The 24,840-nt window shown below is 49.3% G+C and overlaps 1 protein-coding gene across 1 annotated transcript in view; it reads right to left on the minus strand.

The window, feature by feature from the left end:
• Positions 1–783: 783 nt before the first annotated feature.
• The window catches only part of KLHL12 (kelch like family member 12), a 24,324-nt gene continuing 267 nt past the window's right edge, over positions 784–24,840 (minus strand). The window contains exons 2-12 of the mRNA XM_057374321.1: positions 24,598–24,795; positions 17,577–17,730; positions 16,571–16,788; positions 13,409–13,558; positions 11,561–11,675; positions 8,897–9,003; positions 7,813–8,008; positions 6,944–7,102; positions 5,624–5,722; positions 2,649–2,835; positions 784–2,350 (exon numbers count right to left, since the gene is read on the minus strand). Coding sequence (XP_057230304.1) covers positions 2,224–2,350; positions 2,649–2,835; positions 5,624–5,722; positions 6,944–7,102; positions 7,813–8,008; positions 8,897–9,003; positions 11,561–11,675; positions 13,409–13,558; positions 16,571–16,788; positions 17,577–17,730; positions 24,598–24,795 — 1,710 coding nt within the window. The 3' untranslated portion in view covers positions 784–2,223. The remainder of the gene's footprint in view (positions 2,351–2,648; positions 2,836–5,623; positions 5,723–6,943; positions 7,103–7,812; positions 8,009–8,896; positions 9,004–11,560; positions 11,676–13,408; positions 13,559–16,570; positions 16,789–17,576; positions 17,731–24,597; positions 24,796–24,840) is intronic.

Genomic DNA, 24,840 nt, shown 5'->3' on the forward strand with positions numbered 1-24,840 from the left:
GGGCTCAAGTTCAGCTCCTCATGATTCATTATTGCTGTGGACTGTAATCCGAGTCTTTCCCTCCTCTGCTGCCATGCTCTTCTCCAACAAACTTTGCAACAAATTCCCTCCTTAGGGAGTCCTCCAGGCCTGGCTGGTAATGATGCCTGATGATTTTTACCTTTCATGTACCCTTTGATATATTTTATATACCCTTTTAAACATTCTCTATACCCTTTGTGTGTCCCTGTACCCTTAGCCTACATGCTTGTAATTCTTATAATGTAATATTCTAACTTAATATTGGAGTTCTATTAGACAGAAAAACCAAACATCCTCAGTAAAGAGTCAATGTGCCTTTTCCTATCTTAAACCTGAAAATTAGAACCTTCTCTCTAAAACATATTGTGTAAACTGAACTCTAACCTCATTCCAAAAAAATTCTTTAGAATAAGAGAATATTACTTCATTTGTTAAGTTTCTTATAAAAAAAAATCTAAATAAATATGCTAATGTATAAAGTCTATAAAACTTATATACGTATTATACACAATGTGCATTTTCCAGGGCCTTTTCCATTCTGTCAAATTGTGCACCTAAAATCCCATTAAATACCAAAATAAAACCCTTTTATCCCCTTAGCTATATTTTGTCTCATAATTAAAACTAACCCTCAAGGCAACWGTCTCTGTGCCACACATCTCACAGCTGATGGCAGCTGCCTGGTTTAACACAGGCTTTGCACAAACCCTTCAATAGTTAGACAAATGTCTGGAAGGTAGTGAACAGAAGCTGAACTCCCACTGGCTCAGGAAATATTTTATTCTTTATACTTTCATTAAAAAATAAACATAGGAAACAAAACCACAGAACACTTGTGTGATAGAAACAAACGCAGAAGGTCAGAGCATTGGCTGAAAGTGCATAATTAGGTCATGCTACCATGTCCCTGATCCCACCCTGTCCCCAAGCAAGGAGTCAGCAGGAAGCTCAACGAGCAGCACTACATGGAGCCCAGGCACTGTGGGGCCAAGCTGATGGCAGAGGGGAGCCCGTGCCCCCAGGAACGCAGCGAGGCAGGACATGCTGAGCAGGGAGCRCTCCATGAGCCGGCCTGAGCCACTGGAGCCTCAGCTGGGCTCGTGGGGCAGGCCAGGGATAGCAGGTGGCACGGATTGTGGAGTTATGAGACAGGGGAATGAACAGCKGGGAACAAAGGGAATCCTGGATGGATGTCACTCCAGTACAGCCCTGGAAGCAAAAGAATCCTGCATAAAAGGAAAACCAACACAATAAACTCGAGTGAAAGGCTGCCATGGGTGGACTCAGGTCTGACTGGGGCCAAACCCCAGGGACTCACCAGCAGGACCTTGCTKGGCAGCAGCCACTGTGTCCCCACTGTCCTGGCCTCAGCCCAAGTGACCTCCCCCCATGGTGGGGCCTGGCCGAAGCACAGCCAAGCTCCGGGTGCCACACATCGTTTGCAGCTGAAGCTGTCAAGCTTTTTGAGGAAACACGATGTGATGAATCTTGCTGAGCACCCCACTGAGAGCACAAACGCTGCAGAAGTGCTTTGGTGGCAGGCTGGGAGCTCCTCCCCTGCCCTCTGCCCCTTGTGGCCTCAGGCTCTGCGTCTCAGTAGTTGAGAGCTTTAACCTGCGACTCCTTTTGTGTGCAGCCCTGCGAGGGCCCTGCAGACCCTGCCGGTGCAGGGCCCCTCACACACTCACCCAAGCTGGCTCTGCACCCACGCCTGCTCCASGAGCACGGCTGAACATTCAGTATGTACACGATGATTTGAAGCTGGAACACAAGAGCAGCTGGATCCACCCTCACACATCCACGTGGCTGAGAGTGACCCGAGGACCCGCGGGGTCCTGTGGTGGCAGAAGAGGTGACCCAGTGGTATGTACATGTCCTTGGGAGGGCTCACCAGGCTGCCTGAGACCAGGCTGGGGCAACTCTGCTCTGCCCACAGACTGAGCCACAGGAACAGGAGAGTGCAGCTCCTCCTGACCCATTCACCCCCTTCCTCCAGCTTCCCCCAGAGCCCGTGATTTCAGATGACTGCWGAGATCACACGGTTATGCACATGCTCTAGTCACAAGCAGCACAGAAAGCTGCTGTTCTGGTGCCTATTCCCACAGCATCCACAACTCTCAAGAACAGTCACTGCAAATCACTTGGGACTCTTCCTCCAGCCGAGACTTTTTAGAATGTTTTTCTTTGTGAGTTCTCTCCTGATCACTTCTCCCGAAGGACGCAGACCCCTGCATCGCAGCGCTGCATCCCCAGGGAGGTGACCACTTCCCAGCTGTCAATGATGGGATCGTAGCACTCGATGCTGCTCAGCAGTGAGTTGCCATCGTATCTGCCAGGACAGAAAGTTACAAATGAAGTACGGTGCTGGAGGAAGGGGCTGAGGCATTCAGAGCTCTTTAGGGAGGCTGGACATACAGCAAAGCCCAAATTATAACTCCTGCATCAGGCTACCTTTGCTGTCGGCTGCCCCGCTCCCACCTGCCTGGGCCCCAGAACTTCATGGTGATGTCTCCTCTCACAAGAGCTTAAATTACCAGTGTGAGGAGAGGCCCCGTAGCAGGGGCAGCAGCTGTGTCCCCTCAGGTCCCTTGCTGAGCACCCAGAGCTGCAGGACCYCGCGGCCTTACCCGGCGATGGCGTAGAGCCGGCCCCGCAGCACCGTGGCCCCCACGTAGCAGCGCGGCGTGGTCATGCTGGTCACCGTGGTCCACGAGTCCGTGCGGATGTTGTAGGCTTCCACGGAGGACAGGTGTGCCGTGCCATCGAACCCCCCCACCACGTAAATGTGGTCGTTGAGCAGAGCCACGCCAGCCCCTGGAGAGAGAAGGTGGCACAGTCACATCCACACCCAYGAGTGACACTGGCAGCACCGCAATCGCTGTCACAAGACTGAACAGGTTCCTCCCTCTTCACAGAACATGTTTCTGCTCCCACCTACCCCAAAAGAGCTGATAACCGTGCCTTCTGTTGTTGTCTTCAATGATACCTGAAAACRTGTCACTGTCCTGAACACTGCTGACTCTGTGGCGGGGGGAGGGTCTGGGCAGCACAGCAGCACAAGTGCTTTAGCTGGGCTGACACCTGACCACAGGGGTGTGAGCAGAGCAGCACCAGGCCTGCTCTGCCTGCAGCCAGCTGGCAGGGGCTGGCAGCACAGAGGCAGCTTYCTTGGGTGTTTCTGACTCCCTGGCGTCACCCAGCTCCTGCCTGTAGCCTGGAGTTGCTGCACGCTGCTCCATGCAAAGCGAGGGAAGGATTTCCCTGACACTGCTCCTCTGGAAGGCAGGAAAATGAAAACTGGTTTCTACACCTTCACAGAGGTGGCTGGATCATCAGCCTGAACAGCTGTTTCACAGTGAAAGCAGACAATAATATGCTGGTCCAACTGGGAATTGATGATAACCCCCCACCCCAGCCTTGGGTTGCTCCTCGGCAGCCCCACTCAGGTACAGCACTGGAGGACACTGGGACATCACCATGCACTCGGTGGCCTTGGGGGCTCCTGCACCTGGGAACACAGTCAGTCCTGCCACCAACGTGGAACCACTGCACTAATGAATGTCCTGAAGGATATGAGCCAGCTACCCTGCAGCTCTAGGGCATGGATCTGTTTCCTTACAAACAGKGCACAAGAGACTTTCTGCTCTTGTAAATGCATCCTCACTTTCCCTGTTTGCCCTTGCTGAGAGCACCAGAAGAGCTGGGAATGGCCAGGCTGGCTCAGTGGGCTCTCCARGAGCTTTGGTGAGGAAAACTTTGGTTGAAGAGATTAAATCAAGGCTTAATCAGGGAAATCAGGTCCAGCAATGCAGTATGGCCAAGGTCTCTGAGGGGCAGCCTCCCTCCCAAATCTGTCCTAAGAAGTGAAGAGAAACAAGGAGGAAATGATCTCTGTGAATTAAGCCAAGATTTTTAGTCCTGGTCTTAGAATTCAAAGACCTGCATGTGGACAACTCTTAAGAGTATTTTTTTTTTTGAGGGCAGAACAATCTTACATGGTCCAAGGTCACCAGGATGGACTCAACTGACAGCAGGATGAAAGCTGCAAGTACCTGAGCTACAAGTAGTTAACGGTGTTCGTACCAGAGTGGCAGCACAAAAGCCTGGGCAAAAAAAGGTCCTTGGGCACACCCACGTTTCAGATCTTGGTGCTCCAGGTCACAGTGCCAAGGAAGGAACAGCTGAGCCAGTCAAGGGCCTCCACACATTCCTGCTCACTTGTGGCACCAAAGAAGCTCATGCTGCAGCCAAGACACTGCTACCAAAGCCTCCAACTCCTGCGGAGAACACAGACTTGGGGAATGCCTGCTGTAGGAGGCTTTTCCCTTGAACTCTGCATTTGGTCTTGTCTAAAGTCAACCTTCTCTGGTACCCACAGCAGACCCCTTGGGAAAAGTCATCTGATCCTCAAGCTTCCTAGGGAACTGTGGGTTGGTCTCACACAGTGCCTCTGACCTAGAAAAACCTGCAGATTTAATCCTGTGTTTTATGTGGGGTCTTCCTGGATGTGGAAAGTGCCCAACTCCTGAATCAAATCTACTCTTGGCAGATAAACCCACACTTAACAGGAATAACCCTGTCACAGSAATAAATATTTAAAGATTGGGGTTTTGGTGAATGCCACTGCAGGCACAAGAAAGCTGAAATGTTTTTGGAACAGAGCCCAGTTTTATTGAGTACCCAGCATTTGTCCCTAACCAGGAACACTGCACAGGAATCACATGGAGCAGTGCTGCCAAGGCTGACTGTGAGGGGCAGTTACTGAAAAAAGCAGAGAAAAAGTGACTTCAAAAGGGAGGGTCTGTAAACATGCAACTGTGAGCACTGGGAGCCACACAGGTGTGGAGGCACTGAGCACCCTGCCCATGCACACACAGGGCCAGCATCAGCACAGCCTGGAGGGCAGGGCAGGAGGCCTGAGGCACAGGGCAACAGCAGAGGGCAACACCTGAGCACACAGGAGCTACAGGAGTGCCATAGCAACTCCTGTGAGRAATGAGGGAGAGCTTAAACAGAAAGATACTCCAAAAGTAGGATTTAAACTGCATTTCTGTCCTGGATACAACTGCAAGTTTAAAGCTTGGATAGAACTCCGGGCAGAGAGACACRTGAGGAGTTGTGTGACAGCACCATTGATGTAACCCCAGTGCAGGGTGATGCTGCTCTTGCTCCATCTGCTCCTGCTGCCCTGGAGCCGGGCTCAGGTGAAGGAGTACCCTGGCAGGGCACACCTGCCCTCACCATGTCCCGTGCAGCTGATCAGCACTGACCCACTACTGTGGTCTGTAGTTTGTGCCTTGTGAGCTCTTCTCTATGCCAAGCACTGTTCCTACTTTTGCGAGTCACACAGCATTTCCTCTCCCTCCCTGTAACTAAAAGCCTGCCACTACATTCCTCTATGCACCCCTTGACATGGCATGGARACAGCAGGCCTGTGAAAATCAGTATTTCTCTTAGGAATTCAAGCCAGTGTGCCATAAAATCATCCCTTCTCAAAGCCAATCCACCCAGAGCACCCTCCAGGGCAGCAGAACACAGCAGCAGACTGCTCCCTCAGTGCAGCAGGAAACACAGTTGACCTCAAGGCACTGTGGGCTCTTACCTGAGCGCTTGGTGGCCATTGGAGTGACGTTTGTCCAGTGTCCAGTGTGGGGGTCGTACCTCTCCACAGAATTCAGGATGTTCAGCCCATCGTAGCCTCCTGAAACAGAACACAGCAGCAAACATGACTGTGGGGCTGACTTGGGGAGAATGTTTTCTGTGTAGAGAGCAGTAACAAGCCTAGTGGGCCCTGAGCACAGTGTGATGCTGCCATCAGCACAGCTCACCTGGTCAGGACAGAGCCAGCCCAGAGCCAGCCCTGCCCCCACGCTGCACTGGGCCATGTGGGACAGTGTCACCTCCCCAAAGCAGCAAAGCAGGCCAGCCCCACGGAGCTGCCTGTGAGCACTGCTGCTGCAGCTCTGCAGGTCTGTGCTGCAGCCTCAGCTGCAGGAGGCTGAATGGTGTAGGCTGAATGGCATCTCTCAAGAGCCGTTTCACAAGACTGAAAAATCTCTGTGCAGCACCAGCAAAGGATGAGTTTGCTGCCATCCACCCTGGGGGACAGCATGAGGAAGAGGAATTTGGGAGGGGGAAGCAAAACCCATAAACCAGGTTGGTTTATGGCCAGGTTCAAGGCCAAGCTGGGCAGGGCTTGGAGCAACCTGGTCTAGTGGAAGGTGTCTCTGCCCATGGYAGGGAGTGGAATGGGRTTAAGGTCCCTTCCAACCMAAACCATTCAGTGGTTCTGTGAAACCAGTGCCTAAGATCTGTGACTCCCCAGGAACAGGATTAGAACTGATGTGGGTACAATGCTGGGCCTGCCTTTTCTGGGGTCCAGAAAGTGACCCACAAAACAAGCTTTAGAGTGCTTTGTCCACTGGCAATCTCACTGTATTCACAGCTGGTGTGGGGCTCTGAAACAAATATGTGCTACAGGAAGGAGCTGGAGAACACAGGTCAGGATACATTTCTGGAGCACTAGAGCCACCCTTGCTCTGTGTGGTGCAGGKGCACCCTCTGTCCTGCAGCTACCTGCTTCATCTCTGGGCATTCAGACACTGCCCAGGTGACACAGAGCCTCAGCTGGCACTGCTCATCCTCCACAGTTCAGCCATCCCTCCACTGCAGTGTGTGGGAAGTGTGTGTAATCTGCAGCATGCAGCATTTCCTGCAGTGATGTGGCARCTGCAGTCCAAGCCATGGTGATGGGACCAATGAGGTCAGGCAGCACTCACTGACACAGCTGTGAGTACCCAGTGAAGTCAAACCTCTTCTACCGTGGGTGTGACAGGTTGGTGCTGCTCAGGCAGCCCCTGAATGGTCACTTGGGTGAAAAGGCAAGTTTTGCACAGCTCTMAGGGGTGCTGAGGGTACCTACCGAGGCAGTAGATCACTCCATTGGCCACCACCAGCCCCGCTCCCTCCCGTGCTGTCTGCATGTCTCCCAGCATGCTCCACTGGTCGATGTTGGGGTCRTAGCGCTCCATGCTGGTGTGGCGGCGGCTCCCATCGAAGCCACCCGAAACGTAGATCATGTCTGCAAGGACACAGGTGGGACCCAGCGAGTCAGCCACGCCCATGGAGCACGAGGGCCCTCACACACAGAGCAAAGCTGCAAACAGGGACTGCAAACCACAGGAAACACACCTTGGCATGCTGGGAGCCAAGATGAACCCAGGCTGCTCAGTCTGGCTCACTCATCAGCCTGCTCACAGGCCCAACAAACAAACACGACCCCAGCTGGCCCTCAAATRTGCTTCCTGCTGATGGATGAAAGAGAATGTGCAGGTCCAGCAATTTTTTTCATGCTGCAGAACCACTGAAACACTGCCACATCCAACCCCAAAACCTGCCCCTGAGGATCCTCATGTCAGTACCTCCCAAAGTCCTCACTCTTTCCCTGCACATGTTCCAGTCTCTCCAGTGCTAGATGGTCACAGCTGTACTTGGGTGTCCTGTGCTCAGTGCTGCCCAGCACTGTCACCACCCTCAGAGCTTCCCACTCCATCATCTCTCACCGAGCCCCTTTCTCCCAGTTCACAGCTTTGTGCTGCAGGAATGCAGCGGAGGCAGAGCTCCTCTCAGGATATGTGGGCAAGTTTTCCATTTCTGCATCCCAGTGATGAGAAGGCAGAATCTCAGGCTCCCCTCCTCCCCCARAGCCAGCCCACTCTTCACATACCAGCTTAGGGCATCTCAGGCCAGAGATGAACAGGCTGTTCTGCCCCAGCAGTGACCAGCACGTACCTCCAAGGGTTGTGGCTCCCGCCAGCCCTCGCCGCACATTCATGGGAGCCACGGAGTACCAGATGCCATCCTCATCTGATGTGTAATCCAGGCACTCGACGGAGCTAAGCCGGGAGCGCCCATCGTAGCCCCCGATGACGTAGATGCGGTCGTGCAGGGACACCGTGGCCACGTATCGCCTCTTACGGGTGATGCTCTGTGACAGCAAACACGAGGGTCAAAGGGGCATGGGGACCAACCACTGCTCTTCYGGCCTGTTCTGCTGCTCCTTTGGGAAATGGCCCACTGTCCCAAAGCAGGCAGCACCATGGATTTAAAGGACACAGCCTGAGCGACTGTGTATGCCTTCCCCTGCCATGCTCTCTTCTCAGGACTATGTCTCTCTGMACTCAAACATTTCACATTAAATGTCATTTATTCTGTGCTGCTGCATAATCTTTGATGCATCTGGGACRTTTTGTGGCCTCCCACTAGCTCCTGCAGACACTAGTAATGGGAAAAAGTGGGGACTCTGAATATCTGATGAAGCTTTTAGCCTCCAAAAAAGAGCAGAATTTTGGAACATCAGGTGATACTCAGTCTGCCCGGATTGGTGATATTAAAGAAGAGGCAGTTCTCCACCATTTCAGAGATAAAGGTGATTTTAATTTGGGTACAGATACTCCTTAGCACAGGAATTCTCTTCCCGTTATGCTCCAAAACACTGCAAGCAGCGGGATCATGCAGCAGCCTGAAGGCTGCACGGATTACACTGTTCTTATTGACATTCCAATTATCATCACTAACCTTAAAGCTTAACACCCCTTCACTRAGAAACATGATAGTTCTCACTCCCACATCCAAGATGTGGGTCTCTGCAGGCTCAGCTGATCAGGTCTATGACAACAACCCCCTCTCCCTCAGGCACTCTGCAAACTGAAGTGGTTTCAGCATTCACCATGTAAATCTCTAAAGAATTTCTGTCAAAAATCCTCATCAGATTGCACAGGACAGCCCAGGGAGGACTGTTATCCAGCTGGTGCTGCAGGATGAATGCTTGCTCACAGCCTGCTCAGCCCAGAGATGGKCAGAACCAGCCCCTTACCGGCAGGAAACTCCACTCCTGGGTCTTGGGGTCGTATTTCTCCACCACATCAATGGGGGACTGCTGGCTGCCGAAGCCACCGATCACGAGCAGCACTTCGTTAGCTCCTGGGGCACACAGGGACAGCAAAGCCAAGTCAATCCCTTCACAACCAAWGGGTCACCTCAGGGGAACAACCCGAAGAAACTCTGAGCCTTCCCTGGCGCAAAGCTGCCTCTAAATCCCTGTTTTCATCTTGGCTTTGGAGCAGAGACCTAACCTGGCTTAGGCACTCACACTCCCCCTGTGCTCAGCAAGGAAGAGAAGAGAGAAACTCTTCAGAGCATGTGGCAGACGACTGACTGAGGTGTTAGGAGCTGGCTGCTGGAGGGCTGCTCCTCCTAACATCAGAGGCACTTTGAGAAGACAGGCTCAGAYTAGTGCTGAAGTTGTCTCCTTTGTATCTCTTTCTATGTTATTTCCACTGTTTCTCCCAAACCTCTCACCACCCCACAGAATCTGGAGGAGAATGGCTGCATCCCTGCAGCCTCCTCACAACACAAGGTCTCCTTTTAGTTGCAAGTGACATCCAGACCTGATTTAGGGGACTTTGTTCACCATGTAACTGAAAAACAGATCAGGCTGTCTGAACCTTGGAAAACTAATCTAGTATTTTCCCAGGAACTGTCTCTTAAATCTTGTGTATTTTATTTCACAGTTGCCTTCCCTCTACTTTCTTTTCTCTGAGATGGTCTCTGAATTTTTCTGATTTCCTCCAAGGCTGTTAAATAATAGTTGTGACCTGGAGAGTTGTAACTTCCTGTGTAATCACTGCCTGGAAGCAGCTACTGTCTCAGGTTTAGAACAGCTCAGCATGCCCTGGACTCCCTGGGCCCTTTCTGGAACAGGAGTGCATCACTAGAGTTTAGAACTGTCCAGCTTTTCATTGCAGGAGGACTGAACACCAAGCTACAAACACTTAACAAGACCTTGTCTGTCACAAAGCAGAAAAGCTGCCACCTCAGATGAAGAATAATGTAAAAAAAAAAAAAACTGGAAAGGATTCACAAGAGCTCCAATATCTTAGAAAGCCTCCTTTCCAGTCAGACAGTTAAAAGTGCAATCACTTCAGTTCCTCCCATGCATAGTACACGACTGGATYACAGTTTATAAGTGACACATTGCTGATATCAGATGGTGTGGAATCAATTAAACAGCTAGGGCTGAATCCAAAGGATGAACTGAAGCAATAACATGCAGTTTTTACTTGCACAATTAGACAATAAAACATTTTGTAATGTCTTTTTTATCAGRTGAAGCATTTCAACGAACAATAAAATGAAATGCATTTTTCTAAAGTCATAGAATCACAAAATGGTTTGGGTTGRAAGGGACTTGAAAGCTCATGTCATTCCACCTCCTGCAACGTTGAGGGACACCTTCCACTGTCCCAGGTTGCTCCCAGCCCCATCCAGCCTGGCCTTGGACACTGCCAGGGATCCAGGGGCAGCCACAGCTTCTCTGGGCAACCTGTGCCAGGGCCTCACCACCTGACAAGGAGGAATTTCTTCCCTAAATTTCCCCTTTCAGTGTGAAACCACTCCCCATTGTCCCACTGCTATAGTTTCTGATGAGAGTCCCTCTCTGGCTTCCTTGTAGGCCCCTTCAGATACTGGAAGGCTGATGCTAGTGAMAGGCTGAGCTGAAGTGCAGGTCACTGAAACTGATGCAGGAATTTCCACAAAATGTGCTGAGGCCTGTACTATGTAKCAGCAGCATATCAACAYTCCCTTCAAGCAGAAAAGTTTGAYCAGTGTGYCYCTGACAAACCTAATCCACCCCCTTYCATGGTTAAACTGCTTTCTGTTCCCTAAAACAGGCCACAAAGGGATTTTGGGGTGTCTCTCCACCACACCCGCAGCARCACTGGAGAACATACAGGGAGGATTCCTTACAGGGAGAGTGGTCCATGCTGGCACTGATGGCAGTGCCCTGGGAGTGCACCAGGATACAGGCATGGCACAGTCTGACAGAAGAAGCCAGTAAAATACTTTCCTTCTTCTGTAGGTCATTCCTATATTTATGCTGCTCTTGAGTGTTCACAGYCCTCATTTTCTGAAAACTCAGTCACAGTGTTTGGTAGGAGTTACTGAAATAAGGAAGATATCATCATTTATTTTCCTTAACAAGGGTACGGAGAAAAAAGAAAGCATTTCTGAAGGAGAAGAAGGACATCTCCATCTCCCTCCTTGCACCTTCCCCTGTCCAGTTCACTGTGGAAACATGCTGTCACTGCAAGGCAGCTGTCACTCACCTCACAGCTCTCCTTTGGACTCTGATACCTGCCTCTTCAGACAGGAAGAAACTCTTCCCACACTTCTTGGACAGCTGCATGCTGAGACAAATGATCTGCAGGCACCAGCACTCAGGAAAATGGTTTTAAGTCACAGCAGGGGCCTGGGATTAAAGGCAATCAACTGATCCCCACACTGGCACTAAGCAATTGTGCTCTGAAAAAGAGGCACCTCTCTGCTCCAGTCCCCTCTCTGTCCCACTGGGGACCATGGGATGACAAGTGACTGCTGTGAAGAACAYCAACACAATTACAAGGCACTAGACAAGGTGTCAACCACAACACCTGCCAGGGCCCCAGCCCCTCTCAGTGTCCTTTCCCCTGCTGCTCACCCAGACGTGCTCGTGTCCTGGGTCCTTGCATCTGGCTCCGGAGCTCGGGCCGAAGGTGGAATTTCTTGGCTTCGTCTACAAGGTCTCTGCACTGCAGGCTGCAGCGTATGAAAGGCTGAGGAGAAACATGAGTCACTGCTACATGCAATGTATTTWAAGAAACCTCAGAAGAACTGTCCTAAAGCCAACTCTCATCAGTTCAGACAGCATGAAAAGGACTTGTGTGCAGGCTGCAGTGTCCTGGTGCAGACACTGCATGCAGTGAAACGCAAAGGCAACTGAAGACCAGACTGCAGCTGACAAGATAAGGCTCCGTTCTCACAGGCTGGCACTGCWTTAAGGAAAATGGCTGCACTGGGAAATGAAGGAAAAGCCACCTCTGCTACATTTAAGCCAGCGAAGTATGACTGGGAGGGGGAACTGGCAGTRAAACCACACTTGATCTGCCCCACATAACTCATCCTGCACCTGCTGCTGGAGAGAAGATGGGGAGCACAGCACAATAAAGCAGTTTAGGTGATCTATTGTCCTRATCCCTGTGCACATGGGACATGGAGCTGTGAGGAGGCAACAGAAGCACTGAAGTTTTGTTGAAGAGTGAGGGGCACCCAAGGACAGCCTCATCTCCTTGCAGAATGCTGTGTAATTCCCTTCCCTAGCTGAGGGGCCGAGCCAACCTCCCTTCAGCTCAGCGCTCATTTCCCTTGGGTGTTTGGTATCAATGCTGCTTCAGTAGGTTCAGATTTACTTTTACAGGTTCCTGGTGTCTGTATGAGGCAGCCAAACAGGACCAACACTCCACTCTCCCCCTAGATGAGGATGTGCCACCAGTGGGGGACACTGCCAGACTGGACATGTCATCCTGCATGCTCGCTCATAGAGCTGACAGCCTGTACACACTCTGTCTCAGACTGGATTTGGAACAGATCTATTTGTTTTGGTACCAGTCCCTTTTTCTTTAGCTTCAATTTCAGCTAGAAGTGGACCATGACAATCTGACTGAACACCCTTTAGCTCGGCCCAATAGCTGCCCATTAGGTCRTCCAGATTGAATAACATCCATGATCTAGCACATCCAAGATGACTGCTGCTAAGCCAGCCTTTTCTTGATGTACAGAAACATCCATCATTCACCATCCAGCACCTGCCAGGTGACAAGAGCTAGGAACCCTTGAGTATACCCTATCACCATCTAACTTGAAGGCTGGTTTGACCTTCTCTGGGCCTTCCTTTGAAATCTTGCCTGGGGTCAGCATCACTTCCTGGAATTAAACTTCCACTGAAAAGCTTAATTATCTCTTCTCATCATCCCCATTTTGGGTTACCTCTGTAGCATCCCAGAACACAAAGCAGCAGTGTTAGCCATGGCTCTTGGCTGTGTGTTGGTTGGTCCTGGACTCACACRGCTGCTGTCTTTCTCACTCAGAGGTAATTGCTGGCCATCTGCACCTCAGACACCTTCTGAGGAGCCATGACCTCCCTGAGATCAATGCCAGCAATATTCAGCCTGAGGAAGGGGACCTGCCAGTGCTTAGCAGCAAGCACTTGTTGGAGACTGTAACARATGACAACAGAAAGGTGCTGTGGGYACCTGCAGAGACACCTGAYTAATGGCTCTGGAGAGGGCACCCTGCAGCTGCTGAGCAGGATACTGTGACTGCTGGCACAGCAAAGCACTGCTCAATGTGACAGTGGCACTGCGGCCGAGCAGGGACAGCTCCACAGCATCACCATCAAACAGCAGAAGCAGCAGAAAGAGAAAGAGCTTTGAACACGTTCTGTCAGACAGCAGAGCCCAGCCAGGATCACGCTGTGACTGCCAGGCCCTGCTGGCGGCCGTGCCGGTACCTCGGTGTCGATGACATCGGTGATGTAGCGGGGGGTGAGCAGCGGCATCCGCACATACTGCAGCAGCTCCGGCAGYGACGCCTCCCGCTCCTTCTTCGAGTGCTTCACCCAGTTGATCACTGCCTCGAACACAGGCTCCTCAGAGTCCACCTGCAAAAATGAGGTACTCCCTGATCAGATGGCAGGGTAACATGGGAACTACTGCCATGGAGCACACAACGTCCAGGCTGCTGGCACTGCTTCACAGCAAGCAAGGGAGCAGAACACTTCAGCTATGAGTATCCAAGGGAAATCCCCATGAGCACAACAGAATTCCCTCACTTTCTTTTCCTTAAAGCTGCATTTGTTTTTTTCCCCTGCATCTGAGACCAACAATGGGCAACCCAAGTCCCAGAGCAGTGAGTTTTATGGTGTGGAACAGAGTCCAGAGCCACCACTCACTGACCAAAGGAAACTCGCAGGGCAGCTCCTCCAGTTCCCAGTGGAGCAGGAGCTGTGGTCCTGCAAAATTCAAAGGGCTATCATAGAGATGATCAGAATCACATTTCCTTTGCACAGAGGTGTCTGACTCAGGTCCTGGCAGCCACGTGCCCAYRCACTGCCCCTYGGACACTCCAGCCACRGCAGGTACACTGAAGGTATCTTCTRTTTCAAYCCATGCTTAAGAAACTASAAAGGATTTCAGAGTGGGGAACCCAGGGCATGAATGTTACTGTTTATTTCTACTGTTTACTTTATTTTATCTTATCACTGGTTTATTTCTGTCTCCATTTAGGACCAGCACCTGCTTGTGCTTACACCACCTCTRGAGATTACACTGACTAAACCATTAWATTYRATAYTGGTAGAGAACCACACGTGCTTTGGACACCTGTGATTACCAAAAGCAACATTATAAAAATCTCTATTACATATTACTTAGACTTTGTTTTGTTTTTGCGCATCTATCAGATCATCCAATGAAAAAGGAAATCAGACAGGAATTTATTATCACAAAGTCTGTTAACTGAGACTAAATATGAAGATAAAAGAAGAGCCTGTGATGAAAGGACTGAGCCTTCCCACCAGCCCATGACTGGTCCCCTTTGAAGTCCAGTTAGAAGCTGTCAGGCAGAATGTTCTGAAGCAGAGAGCCACAGAGGTTAATTATGTAAGGCATTCTTCTAAGCCATTGTTTTATATTTGTTACAGTGTAATTTGGAATGGYCTCCTTCTCTTGGAATTACAAAGAAAGGACAGTTAGAGCTCACAAAAAGAGAGCAGACTACTGTATTGTTTCAAATTTCCCCACCTCCTCCTTAAATGCAATAATCCTGTGGTGATTTACTCCCCCCTGAACTGAATGTCCTCAGATATATTTAACAATTTTATTGTTCATGAAATCATTTATGTTTTCTGATAAATGATGAGTAACACTAAATGCAGGATCACAGTGACGACCTGTCATTGCACTTGAGCAGCCCAGAGATTTTCGGAGGGTGCTCCCTCGGCATACTCTGATTCCACACAGCACCTCTGTGCTGGCACAGCAGGAGATCTGCTCCTTATCCCAGTCTGRATGGAGCTGGAAAGRACMTTAAWGCTCATCCTGTTCCACTCTMTGCCATGGGCRGGGACAACTTCYACCATATCAGGCTGCTMTGAACCYCATCCAACCTGGMCTTGGACACTTCTAGGGATGGGGCAGCCACAGCTTCTCTGGGCACCCTGTACCAGGGCCTCACCACCCTCAAAGSGAAGAATTTATTCCCAAAATYYAATCTAAATGTCTCCTCTTTAAAACTGATACCACTTGTCCTATCAGTCTCTGCCCATGTAGAAAGTCACTCTTTGTCTTTTTTATAAGCCTCTTTGGGCWCTGAAATGGGCTCTAATGTCTCCCTGGAGCCTTCTCCAGGTGAACAGCCACAGCACTCCCAGCCTGGYTCCAGAGCAGAGGGGCTCCAGCCCTSRGAGYATCTCCAYRACCTCSTCTGGACCCTCTCTAACAGGTCCACGTCTTTGTTGTGCTAAGAACCCCAAACCTGGACACAGTRCTCTAGGTGGGGTCTCACAAGGACAGACATAAGGGGGAGAATCCCCTCCATTGCCCTAATTGTCACATATTCTTAAGGTATGACAATGCATGCCCAACACACTGCCTGMTGCAAGGTCTGAACCAGCCCTTCCAATCCACAAGGAATGGCACTTTGCCTGAGCAGATCATCAGACAAGCTTGGCTGGGTCATTCTCAAGTTCCTCATTATTTCCTGCTCCCTGCCCAGAAGCTGCTGTCAGTACCATCACAACCCACAGGAGCTCAGCCCCTCACAGTTTTGGTGCAGCTTGCCAAACACCAAACACACTCAGCCTTCTCCACTGCAGACCCTGGCCAGAGCTGGGTCCTTCACCACTGTCTCACATAACCTTTCTCAAGCAGCCTCATTAACAAGAGGATGTTGACAAGGCTGAAGGCCACTTTCATGGAATACATCAACAATTCTCTGGCTACCCCTGTATGGCTTTTCAGGAATCCCACCAAAGATATCCCTTACACTGGTTTGCTTTCAAGCATTCCTCTTCCCCTGAACTCTGAGTAGGTCCTTCACCTGCAGTGAACATCAGCTCTTGACAAAATCCCCCTCAATAAATAATCAAACCCTCTCCTCATTACCAGGGAATATTCAACTTATTCATAGAAAAGTTGTAAAAATGTATTTGACATGTTCCAGTCAAATAGCACATCCTCCAGAAACTCACACSTTCAGGGAACTAAATCTCCCTGGAACCCCCTGCAGAGTCACACCACCCTGCACCATCCYGGGAATTCCTTGTGCTGCTGATCASCAAGCAAACAGAAGTTAAAACTTGGGGGTATTTCTGAAATGCAGGCATTGAGAGAGCTTGTACTCTCCAGGGAAAGGAGGGAACGAAGGGCCAAGAACTCTGCAGAGSGAACTAACTCACTGTGACTGACTTGCAAGAAACATTTGTGTTACAACAAATTCTTATAGAAAAGCTATATGTTTTTGATAAAATTCAGATTACAAACTAGCAAAAAAACCCCTAAATTTCAATTTAATTGAACTGAGGAATCCATTCCAGGAGTATGGACTCATTACTGACTGGTTTCAACGTTTTATTTCAATGCTTTGCACAGTAATGGTACTTTTCAGGTTTTACCTGAATTTCATCACACTTGATGAGCTTTTCAACCTCTTCTTGATTTAAGAGGATAAACTCTTCATGCTGAACCACCTCTGGAAAATGTTTCTGGCTGAAGACCTCTGCAGCTTGCATTAGATCCACACAATTGTGTGTCTCAGCAAAATCCCGAATGCCCAAACAATTTGATGGATCCAGCTGGCTTTCTAGAAACTCACAGCAAGCTTGTTTCACACCTATGGAAAATTGGAGGGGTGAATGAGCACTGCATGCTTACTATCAATCCACTGCTTTGGCAAGGGCTTCAAAAAGGAAAGTTCTAATAATGAAATAATGAAAGTTCTAATAATAAAAATCCAATTCAAATAACATGTAAAAGTACTATAGGAACACACACATGCATGTATTGCTTTGGAGACACTTAGAGAAGCCAGACCACGAGTTTGGGCTGGTTTCAGCTCTGGCTGTCCTATTCCAATTTAAAAAATACATCAGTCTGATACTAGGAAGACTCCAATGTGAGYTGTACTCAGCTTCATGGATTACAAACCACTTATGTGTCTTCTAGTGGATACCAGATTTCTAGGTCTATGATAACGTTTGGATAACTTGTCTGGGATTTGGGATAATTGCCTGGATAGTTCCATAGGTGCATGTGCAATGACAAAAACCAGTGTGTTACCGACCCAGACAGACTGTGATGGCAGATCAAATGACATCTAGGATTTGCTTATTATAATAATGTCATYGAGCTGTAACATTTATATGCTGTAGAGCTCACAGCTCCTCTTGGGAATACTCCTGCAGAAATACAGTTGCCCAAAGCATGGAACCTGTTTTACCATTTTTTTTTCTGAATCCAAATCAGTTCCTCTACCAATAAGACCACAGTGCACAAGAAAACAGACGTTTGACGTAASTACTTATAATTCCTCCCCCAATCTCTTTTCCATGCACAGGGGGTCAAACAAACCAAATCTCTAAACAGCAGCAATGGTGCAATTTGTACTACTCCTTGAATTACCTTTCAGTTGAAGCAGACATGCTGCTGGCAGCAATTCCTGGACGTTTTCTACTGTCACATGCACAGTTTCTGTATATACAAAGTCCAGCAGRATTTCCATGGTGGAGGCTGTCAGGCCCTGGATATCCACACAGGGTTTATCTTTCTCTGAGAGCTGAAAATTAAAAGAGAGACAGAGATTTATTTTTCATTAATGTGATCAGAAAGCCCATAACACTCAGCAGGTTTGAAAATAAGATCTGATTCAACAGACATTTGTCCTTTTTGTTCTGGTGCTCACTGAAAGGATATGGGGAAGGAGGGAATTTTCCTACAGAATTCACTTACAGAATGAGTAAAAGRTAAAATTCATTATGGATCAAAAGGACAGTCACACTGCTCAGTAAAACCTGTGAGCTGACATCGAGTCAGCAGAGATTTCATGTGTCATGTGTGCAACACAACCAAACCCTCTCTCCGATGCAGTACTCCAAGCTTTACTCCAAGGGAATTCCTCCCTGGGTTGGATGTGTGTGACATATTACAGTTCACATGGAGACCTAAGTGTTGGCCCAAACCAGGTTCTATCACCCAGTGTGAAAGAGGCCAATCCACACCCAGAGCCCACGTATTTGACTCAGTTCAGTTCAGCACAGAAAGGGAGGCTGAGGGCCAATCCCCAAAGCCTGCACATGACTGGCAAAACTGTTCATTTTAGCAAATGAAGGCGTTAATGTTCATTGGCTACAAGTTATCTAGYTCTCTTACTAATTAGCATTCTATCTTCTATTGGTTAATGATTTCCTCATTTCTGATGCTAATTAGTCTCATGCTCAGTCCTTCCCTTCCTCTGGGTCAGGGATTTTTGGCATCAGTGTCTGAGTCGGTGGTCGTGACACACCCCTGCCGGAATTWCCTTGTACCAGCACAGCTGCTGAGCTGGCTTTATCAATTTCTTCCTTCTCTGGGGAGTTCTGCCAAGCATCTCTGTGCCCACTATCAGTAGGACATCCTTTTGCTTAAGCTTTGGTAAGTTGCCCCGGGCACGTCAAGCCCTAAACCTGGACAAGACAATTCTATTGACAAGCAATTGTCCTTTCCAACACCTGGACATCTTCATCACTCCACTCTAAAACCAAACCAAAGAAAAAGCTTTCTCAACTGGTCAATTTCCTGATTAATTCTTCAATCTTATGATGAACTTTATTCCTAAAATGAAATTATGAGAAGTAAAATGACAGTATGTGCAGTGATGGCACTTACACAATCCAGACTTTGTCCCCTGACTATTTTATCAGCTCTATGATTAATTTTGGAATAATTATTTTTTTCCAAGGAACATTATCCTCTCAGCGGTCAATCTTTGGGGAACAGCATATTCTGTGAATCCACCAAATTTGCACAAAACTGAGATTATATTCCACAAAGCTTCAGCTTCATGGTTCACTGCCTCCAGCACAGAGCTGCTGGCACAGCATCCAATCATTCCTGACCAGTGGACTGGCTGGTGGGCTCACTAACCACACCCTGCACACTGCTGCTAGCTCAGCAGCATGGCTGTACTTCAAGAGGTGATGATTTCCCTGTGGCATGCTGCAAAACCAACCCCCGACTTGTGGAGCAGTCAGTACCAGTGCAAGCACAACACAGACCAAAGCCTGTGGCTTCTCTTGCCAAGAATGGGCCCAAAGCTGGTACAGCCAGTTGGGCAGAGACTCAGGGAGCACAATGCATGGCCAAAGTACCATCACTGAGCTTTGAATCTGCCACAGCTGGGGAAAAAGGATGTGACCCCTTCTCTCAGAAGTAGTGAAAGTAAGAGCAGTGAGAGCTACTCCTGCAGAGGCACTCTATGACACAGCAGAAAAGAGAAGGGATGTCTGTCTGGACTGAGCCATGTCTATGATGCAGAGATACATCTGCAGCAGAGAAGAGACGCACAGGAGGTAATGGTGAACCTYGAAGAAATTTGAGGAAAAAGGTGTTTCAAAGCTATTGACTCAGTGAACAAACTTCATGGCTTCCAAAGTCAGGAAGGAACCGCAAATTACCTTGTCTGACCTGCTGTGTGACAGGCCAGGCATTGCATTCAGAAGCTAAAACCAGTTTCTGCCTTGGGCCAGACCAAACATTCCTGAAACAAAACTAAGCTGTTCATACAACAAACAAAGGACACAGATGTCACCAAAGATCAGAACTGACCAGACAAGACCTTCAGATGATTCCAGTAAGCAAACAGAGACATYGACCATACATATTTAGGATCAAAGATATTACAAACTTGTACTGACTTCCTGCTAGTTGTAAGCATCAGTTCTTCACTCATCAGCCTGGAGCTGGTAAAGAAGCTCCTGACCCACAATCGATATTTAAAAATCAGCCATGCACATACTCTCTTTATGCTGACCACAAACCATGGGGACAACACTAATACCACAGAGATATCACTTCCCGTTCCCTTGTATTTGTGCTACACTCCACTACTTGGCTGTTACTTTGCTCAGTTTACTCACATGCTAAGGGTGCAAGGAAGGAAGGAAGGAAGGAAGGAAGGAAGGAAGGAAGGAAGGAAGGAAGTTCATCGAATGTATGTGATGCAGAATTGGGATCCTACATTGTACCTTAAAGAAGGATCTCAGAGTGGAGACAACTTGATTCTGAACAAAGAATCATAGAATGGTCTGGATTGGAAGGGACCTTCCATGGACCCGCTCTGTCAGTTTGAAGCCATTCCCCCCTCTACTGTACCTCCAGTGAAAACAGCTTCTCTCCATCTTTCTTGTTGGCTCCCTTCAGGTACTGGAAGGCCACAATTAGGTCACCCTAGAGCCTTCTCCAGATTCAACAATCCCAATTCTCTCAGCCCATCAGATTCATAAKGACTCTGAGCTGAGCTCCAGCCTATGTGTGCAGCATTAGAGAACTGCCTGCAGTGCTCAGTGCTGGGCTGTTGGGACACAGACAGTCCCTCCTTCATCAATACAGCCACACATTTAGACTCAGAATGCAAAATGATGATCATACAATGGTAACCAACACACAGGCCAGGCAGCTTTCCTCTCTCTCAGTGTTTTCTTTCCAGGTTTTTCTGTGGCACCAGACATATCTCTGCTATCAGAATTTCACATCGGTTTCCCGCTCTGTAGTTTAATATCAGAGCTCTGCTCATTCTCTCTGCAGGGAGTAAAGTATCCAGGGATTTATACTCTCTCATACAAACACACAAAAAGTGTGCAGCAGTTCAGATCCCAAAATCAACTGCAGCATCCAGGAAAACAACAAAGCAGTCACACTGAGGCCTCAGGTGTTTCACCTCAAGATGCCCAAGTCGCTGAAAGCCTTAAGGCAGGGGCTGCAGGTTGCACCTCTGCTGTGAAACACAACACTGCTTCTTCCATTCCGTCCATRAATCACTGTGCAGGGCTTGGCTGGGGCAGAGTTAATTTCCTCCCCAGTGGCTGGCATGGGGCTGTGTTTTGGATTTGTGCTGAATGTAGGGATGATGATGGAAATGTTTTTGTTACTGCTGAGCAGTGGTCACACAGAGCCAAGGCCTTTTCTACTTTTCATGCTGCCAGACTGGCAAGGGGACGGGGGGGTACATGGGAAACTGGGAGGAGACATAGCTAGGACAGATGACTCAAACTGACCAAAGGCATATTCTAGACCCTCTGACATCATGCTCAGTACATAAAGTGGGGGGCAGAAGGAAGAAGGGGGAGGGATGTTTGGAGTGATGGTGTTYGTCTTCCCAAGCCACTGTTACGTGTCACAGAACACTGCTGTCCCAGGCATGGCTGAACACCTGCCTGCCCATGGGGAAGCAGGGAATGAATTCCTGATTTCGCTTTGTTTATGCATGTGGCTTTTGCTCCCCATATTAAACTGTGTTTATCTCAACCCATGATTTTTTCAGCTTTTACCCTTCTGACTCTCTCCCTGATCCCACTGGTGGGGGAGCAAACACAGGGCTGTGAGGGTCTTGACTGGTGCTTGGGGCTAAACCACAACAATCATGCAACTCACCCTGGAGGAGAATGGCCCTAAAATTTTGCAACCACTTTCTTACCCAAGGCTACTTCTGGTTTTTGCCTTTACTAATGCAGATACACAGAACTACATCGGAATAAAACCTAATTTCTTCTCACAGATGAAGAGAAATGCTGGCATGACAGCGCTAAAACAGGGCTCACTTTACTCCAGAGGACCATCACAGCACAGTGAAGTTGACCATGCAAGAACCTGGAAATAGCAGTTGTTTATTTTCAGAACAATACTTCTCCATTCTAGGGGAAAAGAACTCTTCAATTACTAAATCAGAGCTTCCAAGAGAAGACAGAATAGTTTCTTTCTGAGGTGGAGCCAATGATCAGCTCTTAAAAGATCCAAGTTATGTTAATTTGGCCAAAGACAAACACCAGTGCACAACCAAGATCCAGGACAGATAAAACCACTCTGCAATTTKTACTACAAGGAACAATCCTGTAGGTAAAACTGGTGGTGTTTCAGTTCTCCCATGCTGCCCAGCACAGGGGCAAAGGAAAGCATTGTAAAAAGTCTGGGTTTCATCAGGTTATCAGTGGCTTCTCCTCATTCTGAAAAAMGGGAACAGAAAATGGGAAGAAATTAATACTAAGCTGGACTGAGAACTTTTTAAAACGTTAAAGTCAGAAGTGAGAGAAGGAAGGAAACTTGAGACATMGGGAGGCGTGACTTGTTCTTTATGACAAGAGTATCTGCTGACAGTTGCAGCGTTGGTACTGGCCACGCACAGATGTGACACCACAAATACTACAGCATAACCTCAGGATATGAGACCAGGAATGCCATGGCATAACCCCAGATCAGTTCTGAACAATGCCTTGTGCAGCCYTGCACTCTGGCACATCAGAGCAGCCAAGCAGTCTCCAGACTTGCAGAAGGCAAGTGAKGGAGTCTGAGGAAGCCCTGCCAAGGCCTGGCAGTCCATCACACCACACACACTGAGCTCCCTGGAGTCCCAGTCTGGCCAAACGCTGCACCCACAAGTGCTTGGAGAGTGTCCAAGCACTGTCCCATCACAGGCCCTGACACACTTGTCGCTGACACATGCAGGAAGCAGCTCCACTCTGAGGCTTACCAAGCTGCCCTTTCCTGGAAGGAAGTTCTCCCACAAACACTCCGTAATTGTGTGCCCCTTGGCAGGTTGGTCACTTTAGGGTTTCAATAACAAAGAAGTAAATTTGGAATAAGTACAAACTAAGCAAAAGAAGCAAACCCCTTAAAGCAGAGGCAGTGTAGGAGTGTGAGAGAGCAAGCGATTCTGCCCACTGGGCACAGGTGTTTTCCCAGGAAGAGTTTAATTTCCTAGGAAGATTTACATCTCCGAATGGAGGTCACTGTGATGTTACAGTTAACCTGAGTGTAACAAAGCAAGGAGAGACATCTCAGCTCAGACCCAAAGCACACCAACCCCCAGCCTTTGTTAGCAGCCACAAAGAACGTTCTGGAGCACACGGAGTGATTGGATCTCTGCACAATGCGTAGACAAAGTCCAGAAGTCACAAGCACCGACAGGAGTGTAGAGGCAAATCCAGAGAAACAGAGACACTCTTCTGTACTGCTGAGCACCTGGAGCTACTGGAGACCACAGAACTTCAGCCTCCAGGGATTGAATTGGCTTTGTGTATTTTCTTCTTCTAATTACAGTTCCTTTATGCAGAGAAAGAGCATAAACCTGAAGAATTTGCAAGTTTCATGAAGATATGGACAAAAAATATACTGGTGTGTGGTCAGGCCACACATGCCTTGTTTTGGTTTCTTTGCACAGGACAGTAGAAACTAAGATACCTGCTCCCCGACAGGACTGAGAGCAGTGGGCACACAGAGAGCTCTGCCACAGCCTTCATGGCTGGGTAAAACAAAGAACAAAATCATTCTCTGCTGCAAGGACTCTTGGGCTAGCAGGGAGGGCTTTAGGACCTGTGAGCTACTTAATAACATTTCTCCCTGCTAATGGGGAAGGTGGTAGGATAAGGAAAGCATCTTCCATAAGAAAAAGCTGCAAAGATTGACTTAAACTTACAAAAGACAAAGCCAGGCAAAGCATCTGACGTTTAACAGCGAGGGCCACTTCTAGCTCAAACAGTACCTGTCAGTGACTCAGGGAAACAGCACACAGGTATTGTGAGTATCACAACAAGGGCTGAGAGCCAAGGTGCTCACAGGTGTGATGTGCTAAGTGCAGCACCCAGGGCTCAGAGTCACCCCAGCCCCAGTGACACCCCCAYRGCASGAGACCAGTGCAACCCAGCACACACCAGCTCTCAGCCTGTGCCAAGGGGAGCCCAGAGCACGCATCAAACACCCTCCATTGCACAGAAAGGGCTGCCCAAACTCCCCAGCACGGCTCGAACAGCTCAGCCCCAGGGCAGGAAWGATGCCCAGAACCATGGAAACCACAAATCACCACTAGGAAAATAAGTAAATGTATCCAAACTCTCCGGTTTGGCAGCTCAGCCTGGCAGCTCGCTGGGCACATAGTGGTTGCAGCAAACCACAAATCAGGACCACAGGCCCTGCCACAACCTCTAACTCCCCACCAAGTCACAATATAGGGCTCTGAAGCCACCAATAAGAAATCCCAGAATCATCTCGAAGGGCTTCAGGGCCACCAGGACAGAATCCAGAGGGCTCCAGTGCCAGCATGGGGGGATCCAGAGAGACTCAGGGCCACCGTGGGGGGACCTGGAGCCCAGAGGGAAATCCGAAGCCACCATAGGGAAATCCAGAGACCAAGGGCCACCATGGAGGAACCCAGGTCCACGACGGGAGCTCCTGAAGCACCCAGGGCCACCATGAARGGCTCAAGAACCACCACGAGGGCATCCTGGGCAACCATGGGGACTAACCAGTGGACTCCTGGATCACCACAAGGGGATTCTGGGCCCTCACAAGGGGATCCTGGCCCAGCTACTGAGCAGCTCGACAGAGAGCAGCCCAAGCACTGGGCGGCCCTGCCTCCTCCACCCACAGAGCACCCAGGGCCGGCGGCAGCACCGACCTCGCTGGTGAACATGGCGCAGAAGTAGTCGCTGCAGGCGGCCAGGACGATGCGGTGGGCCGGGAAGTCCTTGTGCTCCACGCGGAGGGTGACGTCGCAGAGCGTGTTGCTCTTGCGCAGGGCGTTCATGGCGTTGAGGATGGACTTGGCGTGGGAGTTGGTCATGATGTCCTTGGGGGGGGCCATGGCGCGCGGCACCTGCGGGCACAGCCAGCACGGCCACATGGCACGGCGCCCGCCGCC

The sequence above is a fragment of the Malurus melanocephalus genome, unplaced genomic scaffold (genome assembly GCF_030028575.1).
Source record: "Malurus melanocephalus ecotype Western Australia unplaced genomic scaffold, MMel_1.1 scaffold_224, whole genome shotgun sequence".
Classification (NCBI taxonomy): Eukaryota; Metazoa; Chordata; class Aves; order Passeriformes; family Maluridae; genus Malurus; species Malurus melanocephalus.